This window comes from Channa argus, chromosome 12, assembly GCF_033026475.1.
Source record: "Channa argus isolate prfri chromosome 12, Channa argus male v1.0, whole genome shotgun sequence".
Lineage (NCBI taxonomy): Eukaryota > Metazoa > Chordata > Actinopteri > Anabantiformes > Channidae > Channa > Channa argus.
Genome location: NC_090208.1, coordinates 9,771,015 through 9,787,831, shown reverse-complemented (window position 1 = coordinate 9,787,831; position 16,817 = coordinate 9,771,015). Strand labels below are relative to the sequence as shown.

The 16,817-nt window shown below is 38.1% G+C and overlaps 2 protein-coding genes across 2 annotated transcripts in view; both read left to right on the top strand.

Annotated features, from left to right (window-relative positions):
* Nucleotides 1-4,685, top strand: part of LOC137136866 (GRB2-associated-binding protein 1-like) — a 240,163-nt gene extending 235,478 nt beyond the window's left edge. Inside the window, exons 10-13 of the mRNA XM_067522623.1 lie at nucleotides 164-260; nucleotides 539-668; nucleotides 1,459-1,593; nucleotides 2,049-4,685. Coding sequence (XP_067378724.1) covers nucleotides 164-260; nucleotides 539-668; nucleotides 1,459-1,593; nucleotides 2,049-2,216 — 530 coding nt within the window. The 3' untranslated portion in view covers nucleotides 2,217-4,685. The remainder of the gene's footprint in view (nucleotides 1-163; nucleotides 261-538; nucleotides 669-1,458; nucleotides 1,594-2,048) is intronic.
* A 6,056-nt stretch (nucleotides 4,686-10,741) lies between these two features.
* LOC137136867 (uncharacterized) lies at nucleotides 10,742-12,031 on the top strand. The gene has a single exon (XM_067522624.1). The coding sequence runs from the start codon at nucleotides 11,020-11,022 to the stop codon at nucleotides 11,896-11,898; it is 879 nt and encodes a 292-aa protein (XP_067378725.1). The 5' UTR covers nucleotides 10,742-11,019; the 3' UTR covers nucleotides 11,899-12,031.
* Nucleotides 12,032-16,817: the final 4,786 nt, after the last annotated feature.

The following is a 16,817-nucleotide window of genomic DNA, read 5'->3' as shown; positions in this document are numbered from 1 at the left end:
CATCCTACACAGCCCCCTGATCAGCAAGACTAAGTTTTTTATTTGTCCAGGGACGTCATCGGTTAATAAACATCACTTTAAAAATCATTGTTGACAAATTTTTGTGGTAATGTTGAGTCCAAAAAAAAGTGAGAGGTCAAAAATCTCTGCCTCTGCCTCCCAGTGAAACCAGCTCCCTTGGAGTTCAAACCAGCACAGCAGAACTGGCAGGAAGTGCCGCCCCCCGTCCGCTCACCCGTCACTCGAACCTTTACACGAGAGTAAGTGTTTGTGTATGCCGGTGAGTAGTGGTTCAGTGGTTTACTGCAACCTCTACAGAAATCTAGAGGACAAGTCAGTATTTAATGTTTAATATATTGAAGATTTAATTTGCATAATGTGAATAGAACTCATTATGTGTCTGCAACAACCAGTCACTTTTCTAATCTATTAATCTGCAGATTTTTATTAAGTTTTTAACCTATAAGTTTTTTAATTAGAATCTTTTATTTTTGAAATTTAGTGAAAATGTATTCTGTTTGTGATGTTTGTTTGTCAGTCCGTCCTGTCATCGCTCTGTCAGGCCGAGCTCTTCTCACAGTTCATCTCCTTCATCTGATTCCGATGACCTGGATGACAACTATGTCGCCATGACGACCTCCAACCTCAGCACTAGCGGAGGGGAGCAGGTACCTCATTCATTTTAAATGGGAGGGATGGGGAAAAGATTACAACCCACTCCTAATATAATGTACTCCGGAATGACTCCGACCCCCTCTATGACCTCAGTAGTAAACACAGAGTAGAATGATCAGCTTTCTGACAGTTTCAACTTAAAAACCAAGAAATTAAAACCTTGTAAAAGTAGAATTTCTGGCAGAGCTGCTGTATTTTATTGCATTAGACTGTACAGGAAACTACTACTCTCCTTTCGGCTTATCCCGTGAGTTCACAGTTCACAGTTTTTACGCCGGATGCCCTTCCTGACGCAACCCTCCCCAATTTCTACCGGGCTTGGACTGGCACTGCATCGCTGGGGAGGGGGAATGGGCTGTTAGGGGTTCAGGGTCTTGCCCAGGGACACTTCGACATATAGCCAGGGCCGGGGATCGAACCACTCACCCTGTGGTCCGTAAGCAACTGCCTTTTTAGACTGTACAGGAAAATGATGGTAATTTAAATTTGGTCTTTTAATTTTGAATCCATTTGCTGTTGACTGTCATTGTTCCTGAAGAGGAATGTGGTTTTGGGTGTGCCTACACTTGTTTTTTATTTCTCTGTAGCTCTTTGTGTGTCTTTGCAGAAGATCTAGGTAAAATTACTTGATTAAAGAACTGTTCTGCTCTGCCTTCTTTCCTCCCCTAGCACATGGCCTCTCTCATCTTGCATCTTTTCTTTTTTTGCTTTATTTTGTATTTTTTGCTCTGTTTCTTTTTCTATCTATTTAAGGTGAATCACTCTGTGTGTGTGTGTCTACAGTCTCTGAGACTCTTGTTGCACCGGGCTTCAGAAGGTGGCGTCAGCAGCCCATTGCTACGGCGAGCAAAAGGTGACAAACAGGTGGAGTACCTGGATCTTGACCTGCACACAGGGCGGTCGACACCAACACGACAAGTAAATCTGCTCTCTATCTTCCTTTGTCTTTCACACACATTACATGTTTTTCTAATTTATTATTTCACACTATGTAGCGCTGAATGGCTGTATTGTTTGTTCCTCATCAATATTTAGTATTTCGTCAATGGAGAGAGAAATAATTATTCAGATCAGAGTGTGAGTTTAGTCAGTAGAGGGAGACAAATCTACACTATCTCTTCCAGTGCTGTACCTCCTTCTGGAATCACGTCAATGCATGTCAGTGTGTATCAATATTATGCACTTGTTGTCTTTACAATCTGGACAATGTGTTTATAGGAATTATAATACGTATATCTCTTTTTTAACTGGTTATATAATCTTTTTACAATTTTCTGTTGAACTTGTTATTTCAGTAGATCAATTAATAAATCAATGCAGCAAGTGATGCATATATGTCTTATGTGTGTGTGTGTGTGTGTCTATGAATCCAGAAACGCTGCACGGCAGACAAGAGCCAAGCCAAAGCCGGTGAGGAGCGTCCACATGGTGAGCGTACACGGGTGGACTATGTCGTGGTGGACCCTAAAAGGACCAAAGCCCTAAGAAACACCAGGGAAGCATGGCATGATGGGAGGATGTCTACGGAGAAGGAGAAATGATATACACACACCCGCACACACACAGTTCAGAAATGACCTTTTAAACAGAAGTGAGGACGTTACGGAAAATACAGTTATTCCTCTTTTTTGCTTAAAAGCAGTAAATTACCCGCCACACAAGAAAAGCAACAAGCATTTTTAGGTAACCCTTTCTTTTAAAGTTCTTCTAAAATACCTGCCTGGTAAATGCATGGGAAAATTAAAGTATGTACTATATAATAAAAATGTGTAAGTAGAAATGCAAATGTAAATGCAGAGGAAAGAAAAGCTCCACTACAAGTACTTTGTAGCTGTGACCAGTTCAGGTTTTTGATATTTAACAGAATCGTGTACTTCCTTGGGAAGTATGTACAATAAGCTATTGCTCCTCGTCCTTTATTACTCATCAGTTGAAGATACTATTGTAATTACTCAAGGGAATTAATTTTGTTCCCGTCCTGCAGGGCATGGCACATGAAAAGAGGAAGTAATGTAGACTGACAGGCTGCGAGTACACATTACACATTACAAAATAAAACATGTCAGATATGGTAAGATCCTGGATAATACCTTAGAAACACACAAGGCTTCCTTTTACAGTCCAGTTCCATATGTACTTAGTAACTTGTAAAAACATCTGCAAAAATTTACCCAGTATTTAAAATGTACAATGACACTGTATGAAAACTTTTTCATGAGGGTTCATTACTACTTCATTACATACTGTAAGCATAAGGGAAAATGATTAACTTTTAATTATTAATGCTCTATTAATTGTTGCAGCCATAATCAATACCTATGCAAGAAAAAGTAAGATATTGTTTATTGGTGTTTCTTGCAATTTGTTACGTACTTTCCTAGGAAGTACATAAATCATCATCAGCTTAAACTGGTCACAGATATAAGATACTTGAGTTGATGAGTAAACGTCAGTGGTGAAAAGTAACAAAGTACAATTACTTTTTATATTTTTCTCATATCTGCGCTTTACGTCAATACATTTAATCGTGGCTTCTTAGACTTTTACTCTATACATCTAACAGCAAATATTTATACTCTTTACCCGACTACATTTCGAATGGAAGTTACATGTTGCAATCACATTACTTTCATAATAAATCACATTTCATAATAAACCACTTTTTCCATTTTTAAAAATGAAATAGAATCAGTAGAGAGACAGGTGAATTGTCAGTTTATCCTTGAATTGTCTTTTTTAAAACACTTCTTTGACATATTAGTCGTACTCAAAGTGAGCTTGAATGCAGTAATTTTATTCTTTGCTTCCTGAACTTGACATTGGTGTTGCCTACCAAATTACAGTGGGTTATTTTACTAGAGTACATTATTGTATGTTTTTTGTAATTTTAATTAAGTACAGTTTTTAAGTACTTCATCCACCACTCGTAAAAGTGAAGTTTTTTCTCAGTATTTCAGCTGTAGTTTTTCTGTATTTACCTCCCTTTTAAATGTTGTAAATAACTTGTACATACTATAAGTTTCCCATGTATTCACCAGGCAAATGCTGAGTACTTAGGTGACTGTAAAAGAAATTGTTTTTAGCTTTTATTTCTTTGAAATTGTTGTTCTTGGCTGACTTGTCAACACATGAGTGTAATATCATATTAATAAGATAGTCAAATTAGTGCTTTTTTGTGCCACTTAAATGAAAATGATCACTGATTTATTAGGTATAAATAATGCTCCTCAAATTTCCATATGGCTACAATTTTAGACCTTAGAGGTTAACTGATAAGGCTGGTGACTGGTTACTGTCAACAAATCTCATTAAACAACCAAAGGCATCGATCTCCAAAACAAATATATGGTTTTATATTGTGAAAATTACTTTTCAAAATCACTGAATCTGCCTTCAATATTACAGTATTACAGGGAAATGATCTATGTTAAGTGGTTAGACAACAAATTAAGGGTTTAAGGATGTTTTTTCTTTACCTGTAAAACGTATAATGCAAATTCATGCTGCTTACATAGAAGAGTCTGTTTGTTGACAATAACAGACAGCTGTGGCCATAGTAACCGCTAGTGTGGATTTAACCATATTGAAAGTGAAAGAAAGCAATGACTCAATTTGTTACAATGCAGATCCAGCATCTGTCAGAAGATGATTCAGCACCTATTAAACCTATTATTATTATTATTATTATTGTTAAAGAGCATTTCCCCATTCACGTGGCTAACGGTGAGACCATTAGAAAGTAAGTGTCAATAAGTTGATTTTCTCTTTTTTTGGCAACAATTGTAGCACTTCATTAGGCAAATTCAGTCATGTGAAGAAAAATGAATCTAGCACAGCTCAATTTGAATAATCAATTTGATTTTGATCAATTTGAGTTAGTGTAAAAGTTCGAGAATGCTGGGAAAAATCACATGTTCTGATGATTCACAAACCACAGCAATGTTATAAATGTAAACAAATGCTCATAAAATATCAATTAAATCTTTCCAAATGATGGATGATGGACATCACTCCTAGGATTCTAGTGTTTTCTTTTTTTGTTTGCTTGTTTGTATGTTTGTTTGTTTGTAGTTTTTACACAAAGTCATCTGAATCTGAGCAGAAAGCCCCACAAATGAGAGCTGAGGCAAATAAAATGCTTCAGCCGAAACACTGAGTTACTTCTATATAAGACTGTGCTCTACATATACAATATGCAGTGGTTACAAACCTGCATCAGGGGGAAACCCACCCCCCGATGCACCGAGCTCCTTGACCCTCTTGACCCTCTCTCTCTTGTCCTCTCACCCCGCAATCGTCACCACTGTATGTCATTAGCTCTGTGTGTTCTCTCCCATAGTTGTCTTTGTCCTTCTCTGTTTCTATAGTAACAGCTAGTGTGGATGCAATGACTCCATTTGTTACAATGCAGATCCAGCATCTGTCAGAAGTCACAATGATTCAGCACCTATTAAACCTATTATTATTGTTATTATTATTATTGTTAAAGAGCATTTCCCCATTCACTTGGCTCTAACGGTGAGACCATTAGAAAGTAAGTGTCAATAAGTTTACCTGTACTGTAAGTTGTTTTTCTCTTTTTATTGGTAACAATTGTAGCACTTCATAAAAAAAGTTTTATGGGTTAAAAAATGAACTTCAGTTAAAGTATATTTTTAAGTATTTTGAATGTTTTTTAGTAGGCTTACAGAGTGCTTTGTAATCAGATTGTGTAGCGGTTCAGTTGATGCCTGGCAGCTGGCAGCGGTTTGTTAAAGGTTTTTAAAAAGCTTCGCCCTTCTAATGGCATAATCAAACAAAGCCAAACCCTGTGTGTCACATGTCAGTGGCACAGCATCTAACAATTAACACCATGGGTGTGTTGCTTTGAGTCTTACACTACACAGAAAAACTTATAGGAATTTTGTGGAATTGATTAAGCATTTCTAGTTAAATTATACACTTAAATTCTTAAAATATATATTCTGTAAACCATATGAGATGTTTTAGTAATTTCAAGTTAATTTTGTCGTGACAAAAACTGTAAGGCAAGTTAGGAGGCAAAAAGGCAACTTACAAGTGAATGATAACGGTGAATTTAATCAGCAAATAGAGAAACATGCAGACCAGAACAGAGCTACACTCTAGAGTGGGCCAATCTGATTGAACAAGATGTGTAGGTTGTTCAGCCTTTTATACATACAACTCAACAGCTGGGTTCACACAAAGAACAAAGGGATGAGTCAATGCAAATCAACCTTCATACAATGTGGTCAGGAGTCTTAATTAACAAGTTCATGTTACTTTGTCCTTTTGTCTTCATTGTCTTTTAAGTCCTTGAGATTGATGATTTGTGCTGGTTCCCGTGGGCTCCCTTCTGGGAAGCAAATGTTCAGGTGTAGGTAGCTTTATAGTTGATATCTACCTAACATACTTCTTTGTGTGGCCAGAGACATGATGTCTTGCTGGGGAGCAAAAGGTGAGGAAGCACTGGTGTAAGCAGGTTTGATAGTGGGTCTGTGAGAAGTTTGAAAACAATGAAACAGTGTTACCTAGATCTTGAAATTTCCCTCACACATTTAACCAAGAATAAATAAGCCCAGCTAATAGGATTTAATCTTTGGATAAACAAACCTGGATGACTGAGAATCTTTACTGTCAACTTAGAATGTCTAGTGATATTCACACCACTTTACAACTTCTGAACATAAATTGTTTTAAGTTGAGGTCTTTTGATTTGGAATGTTGAGTCCAATAAACTCAATATAAGAAGTAGCAGACTTCCCAGCATGCACTGTTTGAAAGTAAAATCTCTCTTTCAGTTTTAGACTTTGGAGGAAACATTTATGACGGTAACTTATGCAATCTAGATGCATTTAATATAAATTACATAGTTGACTTCATCATAAAAAAGATGGTAGCCATGATGAAGGTGAGCGTTGAATTGACCCCCTACAAGCAGCTATTTAACAGAGAGCAGCCTTGCATGCAGCCTTTGTGCTGATTTGGTACCAAACAACTTCTTCATGTCAACATGAAGGTCGGATTCTTTACAAAATGTGAAAAGAAAGACATTATATTTTTTGACTGGCCCTGTGACAGATCATGTGACTAAATAGTTACGTCCACTTAATATCTTGAGTTAAGAGAATATCAAATTCAGTTAACAAAGTTAGTGTTACTTATACACAAAACTATAAACTAACTCTTGAACCTAAGTGCAGTTCATTGTGTTTTCAAGGCAGCAGGTGAACTTTTGTTTTCAAGTCGAACAAAGTAGAAATAATTTACAACCTACAGCAACCATTGACACTAAGAACTTCTGGGTTTACTGCAAGAGTCCAAAGCATTTAAAAAAAAACCCAAAAAACAATTTACATTAAATTAAGTTATAATGAAAAAAATGAACATATTTACATCATGTTACTGATAATGAGATAAGCTTAGTTGATTACACTAAAATTCTGTATGACGTTTTAGAGGGCATTTTTTAAATAAACTAAATATTGGACAAATATAACTAAATATTTCTGACTTGATATACAATCAGTGGCAGACACAGATTAAGGGGTTATCAAAATATGATTTGTATTAATTTAGTGTGGATGTGTCAGCATTTCCTTTAATGGTTGTTCTGCTTTAAAATTTATGGGAATAACGTGGCGCATGTTTGTCCAAACAGTACAACGTCAATTAACTAACAGGGTGTAACAAATTCCGATCTGCTATAACTGACTTGTTTTCACATCATCTGTTAAAGGTAATGATGTTTATAGGTTTGTTGTGTTTTTGTTAGTGTTATGGTGTTAAGCAACTGTATCCAGGGGGTGGGATTTAGTAAAAGATTAATTCCTAACATAAGTTGACGGTGAGTTTACTTCACATAAATAGAGCCTGATGAGGAACATGACCACTTCTCTGTCAAAAAAGCACCTGCTGCTCATATTTGAGAGGCCACTAAGGCTGCGAAATCTGGGTTTCTAATACTTGTATTGGCAACCATTTTATGCACAGGTATGTTTCTACAGTACCTCAAGTATAAATATGTAATTACTTGAGTATTTATGCTTCATAATTTATATGTGTCATCTTTTATACATAAATATGCAAAACAATATGTATCAATGTATTCTTCTGCAAAGCAAAAGTACTTTTACCTTCCTTTGATGTCATCACTATGATTTCAACATTGTACAACTGGTCCGACTCTTTGTGACTCATACAGTTCAATAAACAAAATTCCTTTTAGGCTCGGAAGTGAAGGAATGTGGGGAAGAATGAATCAGTGCAGGGTGCAAAAGCAGTATACAAGCAAATCCGGGGTAGAGTAAGGCTCGACTTGAAACTTCTCAGGCTGAACATAGGCATAGTATTATTTCTCATAATGCTCACACAATGTGTACAGTAGTTTAAAACACATGGCCTAATCACAACGAAAGAGAAATAGCTTTTAGCATTAGAAGAAAAAAGAGACAAATACAGCATCACTCCATCTTAAATTGTTACCCTCCACTCTTTACTCTGTGTTCTTTACATCATGTGTTCATGATTGTGTTTTCTCTGACAAGGAAAAGATGATCATCAGGATCCTGCTGCTCATCACCATGACCTTCTGTGTCTGTGGTAAGTTTTTACCTTTAGTTTGTAGATTTTCTGATTTTACTAATGTCATGGTACATCCCACAATAAAACTAAGACATGGTGGCTGTTACCAGAGGTATTTATAGGCCGTTTCTAATGGTGCTAAAGCACAGTTAAATTTCATCTCAGCACTCCTAAAATAGCAAAAATTATTAGGATTAACATGAGTTAACGTTTATTTTTGCAAATGTTACTGTTGCAGTAACAAAATATATGAAAAATATAGAAAAGATGTTGAAGTGTCTCTGGTCAAGACATTAAACCCCTAACAGCCCATTCCCATCCCCAGCTGTGCAGTGCTGGTCCAAGCCCAGTAGAAATTGGGGAGGGTCGCGTCAGGAAGGGAATCCGACATAAAGACTGTGACAAATCAACGGACAATGATTCACTGTGGCGACCCTGAACTCACAAGATAAGCTGAAAGGACCAAAAAAATAAAAAATAAACTTATAGTCTCATTACAAGTGAATATAGAATAATAGCAGCAAACATTATTAAAAACCATTGCACATATCCTTCTTTAAATAATGCCATTTGTTTTATATATATATATATATATATATGTTATATAATCTACTGTGGTGTCAATGCTCTAGAGATGGCAACATTATTCAGTTACCATGGTTGACCATTAAATTTGATACATATATTTTTGCTGCCCTTGATACAACATTTAGAGCATCAATAAACTTCATTGTCTTTCTTCTGTCCTTCTCTTTCTTTTAGGAAAACCTTACAAACTGGCTCCAAACTACCAGGCTAAGGAAAACAACAACGTTACGGTGGAATGGAAATTCAACAACACTGACGTTTCCGACAACTTTGTTAAAATCCACTGCGTGCTTTTCTTTTCAAAGCAACAGAAGGTGTTTTTTAATCTCGACAAAAGTCGAGCTCCTTGTGCCGAAGATAATCAGCACGAGCAGTTTTTTGGACGTGTGCAGTATGACAAAGATGCTCTCAGAGCAGGACTAGTCAGACTCCATCTGTCCAGAGTCAGGGCTGAGGACTCAGGCCCGTACCTCTGTAGGATGGCCACTAAATTTCAGAGGATGGTTAAGCAGTTCTCCCTCAACGTCACCCGTAAGTTGACTCCAGTTTGTCACATACAGTAAATCTGGTTATACATCTCATATTTGTTGCCAGCAGACCATAAAATAATTTACCACAATTTAAAGGAATTATACAAAAACCCTCCACAGCAACTGTTATGAAGTCATGCTAACCTAAAAAGCAATTGAAATCATCTAATAACACCTGTGTACATTTGGTAAGAACTAGAAGAACACTCTTTATTTTGATGTCCTTTACAGCAGCCACTGATGAGCCCAAACCTGAGAAGCAAAAACCACAACCAGTGAGCCGGGACAGAGTCTGCCTCTATGTTGGGGTGGGACTTGTAGCAGCGGCAGCAGCAGTAGTACTATTTACATATCGCTGTACTACATACAGCTCTGCTTGACCTGATGAGTGTGGAAACCTGCAATGTCTGCTAAGAGAAGCCTACAAAGTAGATGCCTGAGTACAAACAGCTTATCAACTGAGATTCGTGGTGGTTATTTTTCTGATTCCAGTCCCAGTTAGTTACTTTTGATATTTTTATAACCTTAAAGATGGGACAGTAACTGTACTGTACCACTACTTTAAGTGCACACCATAGACAATATGGAAACACATTCTACTTCAGTAAAGATGCACTAAACAGTCTCAATATTTTTGTTGTTGTGCATCAAAAGAAAATACAGACCATTTTCACCTGGATCCACAGCTTCCCCTGACTGGTTTGTGGTGACTTTCAGCTCAATGGTTTAGCTGGAGCACAGCTTCACTGGAGCATTTGACAGTTAAAGGGGAATGAATAATGACTTTACATTCATCAACTGTTTACTAAAATGCACTATATAAGCTGAAAAGGAGCCATATGTCACTGTTTTGTTGAGTTATTTCAGTGTTACTCAGCCACAAAAGCTACAGAAGCTCAGGAAACGATGTCTAAAAACAGCTCACAGCCAATAGGAGAGGTTTACGCTTTATGTGTACTCTTCTTTTTTATCCTATCTATATATTTTACTTCTTTGACCTGTACCTGAGCCTAGCAGGTGAAAGTGTATTTGCACTGTACTGCACATAACTGCCTTTGTGTACATATTGTATGTATTTTTTTTCTGTTTAAATAAAAATATTGTTACATTTATTTATTTTTTTTAACATGGTCTAGAATCTGTTTAAGAATCATGGGAAAAATGTAAAAATCTGGTTAGAATGGAGAAAGTGAGTTACGAGAGGAAACGTGGTGACGATTAACCGTAGGAAGAGAGTGAATCCAGAGGATGGCAGCAACGCAACATTTGTGATGTCGGCTGCCTAAAAGAAAAACAAATAAGAAGGTAACGCGAGGAAGAAGAAACAGTTAAATGGTGGGAGGTGCTAAGAAAAGAATGATCAAGCCTGAGATGCAGATGGTTCCAGATTTGCGGTAAGCGTATTGCGTCACTTCCTGTTTCTGCACACTCTTGGGTTTCTACCGAAAGACTGTTTACTGATTAATTGTAGCTGTTATTTTTACTTAAATAAGTGATTTCTTCACACAAGAATTAATACTTAGTCGTAACATACGCTTGTATTGCACAAGCACCTGCTTTTGCAAAACATAACCAGCTAAAGTTTACAAATTCCACATTTCACTTATATTAGCTTCGCTAGCTTAGCAGTTAAACATTAGCAATGGCTTCTCTGTCTCCCTCTGTCTCTCCTTCTCTCACTTGCTCGGTGTGTCTCATGTTCAGTTTTTCCTCTGCCTCCTTTAGTGATAATGGTATATGTAACAAGTGTAAGGTTTTTGCAGCTTTGGAGGCGAGGCTCACGGAATTGGAAGCACGGCTCCGCACCATGGAAAACAACTCCGCTAGTCAGGCCCCGGTAGCTGGTGCGGGCCGACCTAGCGTAGCCCCTGCTAGCTGTCCCCCGGCAGTTCCCGAGCAGCCGGGAAGCCAGTCCGGCTGGGTGACGGTTCGTAAGAGATCTAATGCTAAACAGACGCCCGAGGTTCACCACCAGTCGGTTCATGTTTCTAATCGATTTTCCCCACTCAGCGACACACCCGCTGAGAAACCAACTCTGGTAATTGGCAGCTCCATAGTCAGAAACGTGAAGTTAGAGACTCCAGCGGCCGTAGTCAAATGTCTTCCTGGGGCCAGAGCGGGCGACGTTGAATCATATTTGAAACTCCTGGCTAAGGATAAACGTAAATACAGTAATATTATTATTCACGTGGGAGTTAATGACGCCCGATTACGTAAATCGGAGGTCACTAAAATGAATGTTGAATCGGTGTGTAACTTTGCAAAAACAATGTCGGACTCCGTAATTTTCTCTGGTCCCCTGCCAAATCTGACCAGTGACGACATGTACACCCGCATGTCGTCATTCAACCGCTGGCTGTCTAGGTGGTGTCCAGCAAACGATGTGGGCTACATAGACAATTGGAAACGTTTTTGGGGAAAACCTAGGCTGATTAGGAGAGATGGCATCCATCCTACTTTAGATGGTGCAGCTTTCTTATCCAGAAATATGGCTGGTTTTATTAAACAACCAAAAGTATGACAATCCAGAGTTGAGCCTAGGATGCAGAGATCCAGTCCTACACGCCTCTCTGCAGTGTCCTTACAACCGTCACCCCCCCACAACTCCCACATACCTATAGAGACTGTGTCTGTTCCCCGACCTAAATTACATAAAGTAAATATGACAACAAGAGGAGTTAATCATAATAACCTAATAAAAGTTAAGACTACTCCTCTTACAGAACAAAACCCCAAAACTATTAAATGTGGATTATTAAATATCAGATCTCTCGCTTCTAAATCTCTGTTAGTAAATGACTTAATAAGCGATCATCAATTCGATTTATTTTGTCTCACTGAAACTTGGTTGCAGCAGGAAGAATATGTCAGTCTAAATGAGTCAACCCCCCCAAGTCATATTAATTATCATGTTCCTAGAAGCACAGGCCGAGGTGGAGGAGTTGCAGCAATCTTCCATTGTAGCTTATCAATAAACCCTAGACCTAAACATAGTTATAACTCATTTGAGAGCCTTACTCTTAGCCTTTCACACCCAAACTGGAAAACTCAAAAACCACTATTATTTGTTATCGTGTACCGTCCTCCAGTCCCTTATTCAGAGTTTTTGATTGAATTTTCTGATTTTCTAGCTGATTTAGTGCTTAGTACAGATAAAGTCATTATAGTGGGTGACTTTAACATTCATGTAGATGCTGACAGTAACTGCCTGAGCACTGCGTTTAATTCATTATTAGATTCAATTGGTTTTTCCCAAAATGTAAATAAACCCACTCACTGTTTTAGTCACACGTTAGACCTTGTCCTTACGTATGGAATTGAAACGGATAATTTAACAATATGTCCTCACAACTCTCTTCTGTCTGACCATTTTTTAATAACATTTGAATTTACAATAACGGACTATATAGCAGTTAGGGAAAAATTCCACTATAGCAGATGCTTAAGTGAAAAAGCTGTCAACAAATTTAAAGAAATTATTTCTTCATCATTTGCTTCACCATATGTTAATACAATGGGAAGTAGTCTCCTTAATGTTACTCCTGCACAAGTAGATTATCTTGTTGACAATTCTGCAGCCTCACTACGTACAATACTCGATAGTGTTGCCCCTCTAAAAAAGAAGGCAGTAAATCAGCAGAGGCGATCTCCATGGTATAGTTCACAAACACGCAACTTAAAACAGGAAACACGAAAGTTAGAAAGGAAGTGGCGTTCCAGAAAGTTAGAAGAATCTCATTTAGCCTGGAAAAATAGTTTAAAAACGTACAAAAAAAGCTCTCAGTGATGCCAGAACAGCATATTATTCATCATTAATAGAAGAAAACAAGAACAACCCCCGGTTTCTGTTCAGCACTGTAGCCAGGCTGACTAAGAGCCATAGTTCTGTTGAGCCTACTATTCCCTTAACTTTGAGCAGCAATGACTTCATGACCTTCTTTATGAATAAAATTGTAGCTATTAGAGAAAGTATTCACCAGATCCTCCCCCCAAAAATTACAGATAGATCTTCATGTACAGCAGTGCTAGAATCATGGATAAGGCCCCACTCCCTGTTAGACTGCTTTTTACCCATAGATCTCTCTGAGCTAACTTCAATTATTACCTCATCTAAACCAACAACCTGTCTGCTAGACCCTATTCCAACTAAGCTGCTCAAGGAAGCTTTACCCTTAATAGATACGTTCATATTAGATATCATCAATCTATCTTTAGAAACAGGCTATGTACCACAGGCCTATAAGGTAGCTGTAATTAAACCATTACTTAAAAAACCCTGTCTTGACCCAGGTGTTTTAGCCAATTACAGACCAATATCTAATCTCCCCTTTATTTCTAAAATAATTGAAAAAGTAGTCGCAAAACAATTATGTGATCACCTTCATAGGAATAATTTGTATGAAGAGTTTCAGTCAGGATTTAGAGTTCATCATAGTACAGAAACAGCACTGGTAAAAGTCACCAACGATCTTCTCATGGCCTCAGATAATGGACTCATCTCTATACTTGTTCTGTTAGATCTTAGTGCCGCATTTGATACCATTGATCATAACATTTTATTACAGAGACTGGAACATGAAATTGGAATTACAGGAACTGCACTAGGTTGGTTTAAATCCTATCTGTCTGATAGATTTCAATTTGTTCATGTTAATGATGAATCCTCCATGCACACAAAGGTTAGCTATGGAGTTCCACAAGGCTCTGTGTTAGGACCAATACTTTTTACTTTATATATGTCTCCTTTAGGCAACATTATTAGAAAACACTCCATAAATTTCCACTGTTATGCTGATGATACCCAGCTATATTTATCTATGGAACCAGATGAAAATAATCAGTTAATAAAGCTTCAAGCATGCCTACAAGACATCAAGGCCTGGATGTCCCACAATTTTTTACTTTTAAACTCAGACAAAACTGAAGTCATAGTATTTGGGCCCAAAAATATCAGAGATATGATGTCCAACCATATTGTTACCCTAGATGGCATAAGTCTGGCCTCCAGTACTACTGCAAGGAACCTTGGAGTTATTTTTGATCAGGATCTGTCCTTTAAGTCACATATAAAACAAATCTCTAGAACAGCCTTCTTCCACCTACGGAACATTGCCAAAATTAGGAGCATACTGTCTCAAAGTGATGCCGAAAAACTGGTCCATGCATTTGTTACTTCTAGGTTGGACTACTGTAATTCCCTACTTTCAGGATGCCCCAGTAACTCCCTAAAGAGCCTGCAATTAATCCAAAATGCTGCAGCAAGAGTGCTGACTGGAACTAGCAAGAGAGATCATATTTCACCTTCACTAGCTTCTCTCCATTGGCTTCCCATTAAATTTAGAATAGAATTTAAAACCCTGCTTCTTACATATAAAGCTCTGAATGGTCAGGCTCCATCATATATAGAAGACCTCATAGCACCATATCATCCCAGTAGACCACTTCGCTCTCAGAATGCAGGCCTACTTGTGGTTCCCAGAATTTCCAAAAGTAGAATGGGAGGTAGAGCCTTTAGCTATCAAGCTCCTCTCTTGTGGAACCAGCTCCCAGTTCAGATTCGGGAAGCAGACACCCTCTCTACTTTTAAGTCTAAGCTTAAAACCTTCCTCTTTAATAAAGCATATAGTTAGTTATAGTTATGCTGCCATAGGCTTAGACTGCTGGGGGACCCACCCCCCAATGCACTGAGCTCCTTTCCTCCTCTTGACCATCTCTCCTCTCCTCTCACCCCGCAATTCTCACCACTGTATGTCATTAACTCTGTGTGCTCTCTCCCGTAGTTGTCTTTGTCTTCCTCTGTCCCCCTCTCTCTGTCCCTTTCTGCAGGTGTCCCCCGGCTTTGAAGCTGTGTGTCTTCCAGCGTGCAGCTACTGGTCCTACCAATCTGCCCGATGTTTTGTTGTTGCTTTTTGTTGCTCTGTTCTTTTCTCTCTCGCCTTTCCACTCACCCCAACCGGTCGAGGCAGATGGCCGTCCACCCTGAGCCTGGTTCTGCTGGAGGTTTCTTCCGTTAAAGGGAGTTTTTCCTCTCCACTGTTGCCTATGGCTTGCTCCAGGGGGAATTGTTGGGTTCTCTTTATATATCTTTATAATCTTGACTTTATTCTGTAAAGTGCCCTGAGATGACTTTGTTGTGAATTGGCGCTATATAAATAAAGTTGAATTGAATTGAATTGAATAGATGTAGCTGCATAAAGACAACTTCCCCACATGCATCTATCATTTAAAGCCTATTTGGTAAGTTGCAGTGCACTCTGTTCAAATGTTACATGGATCATTTTGCAGTCTGTTTATAACTTTCTGGTATTTGAAAGGGGAGCTGAGAGAGAGGGAGTAGCTGAGAGTCTTCTGACTGAAAATGTTTTCTTCTGCTGAGGTCTGATGGAAACACAAGTTGTGTTGTTTGTCTTGACTTGTAAATGCAGAGCTAAAATATATAAGTTCATTAGGGGTCATGGGAGCAGTTGGTCATGTATTTTATTTTGGGGGTTGATGTGATCCTTCTGCTTGGTGTAATTTAATGATGTTGGGTATTTCCATCTGGATCTGATACACAGCCTAGAAGATAGCGCCTTCTTTTTGAACCCACCCACGTTTTGTTGTTGTTTTGTTGCCCACGTCTGTGCCATGACATAGATTATTCAAACAAGAAAAAGCACTGAATGTCTACGCTCAATTTCCGGTTTGGGTTTTGCCTGTTCACGCTTAATTTACAGTTAAGAGGTGTAACCAGCCTGCAAACCAGAGAGCTATAGGTGACAAACAAACAATTGTGAAGCTGAGAGAAGACGGAGAATCAAAGCATTGCACAAAGGTTAGTCATAGCCATTACAACTACTTGGAATGCCCTGAAGAAAAACCAAGCACTGGTGTGTTAAGTAAAAGTCGTTGGACAGGTAGACCAAGGAAAACAGCACCACTTGACAAAAACATTGTCCCACTCCAAAAGTCACAACAAATCCACGTGACGGGACCAGATATTCTGTCAGGGAGTAAAAGTGAACGTAAAGTAATCTCAAAAAAGAATCCTGTTGCAAGATGGGTAAATCATTAAACATATGTTCTTCTGGTAAATCTGTTCACTAGCTACATGATTTGCCTATTGTTGTCAAACAGTTATTAAAATGATTTACTGTTTTCCTGTTGCTCGTTATGAAAGGAACGTCAGTATAGCTTTCGTGATGAGTTCACACTTACTGTAATAAATAAATGAAACGTTAATTCAAATGTTCATTAATTAATATGTTTATTAATATCTCACCACATTCCACTCTCATCTTGGACCCATGCATTAGATCAGCCTTTCTATATGCAGAATACTATTTGTTTTTATGAAAATGTGAGGCTTTCATTTATTTTTTTATCACAATGCTCATGTGATGCAAACATTTATATGTCACATTTAATACCTAGATGAAAACGGATTGTATTTGTTTTCAA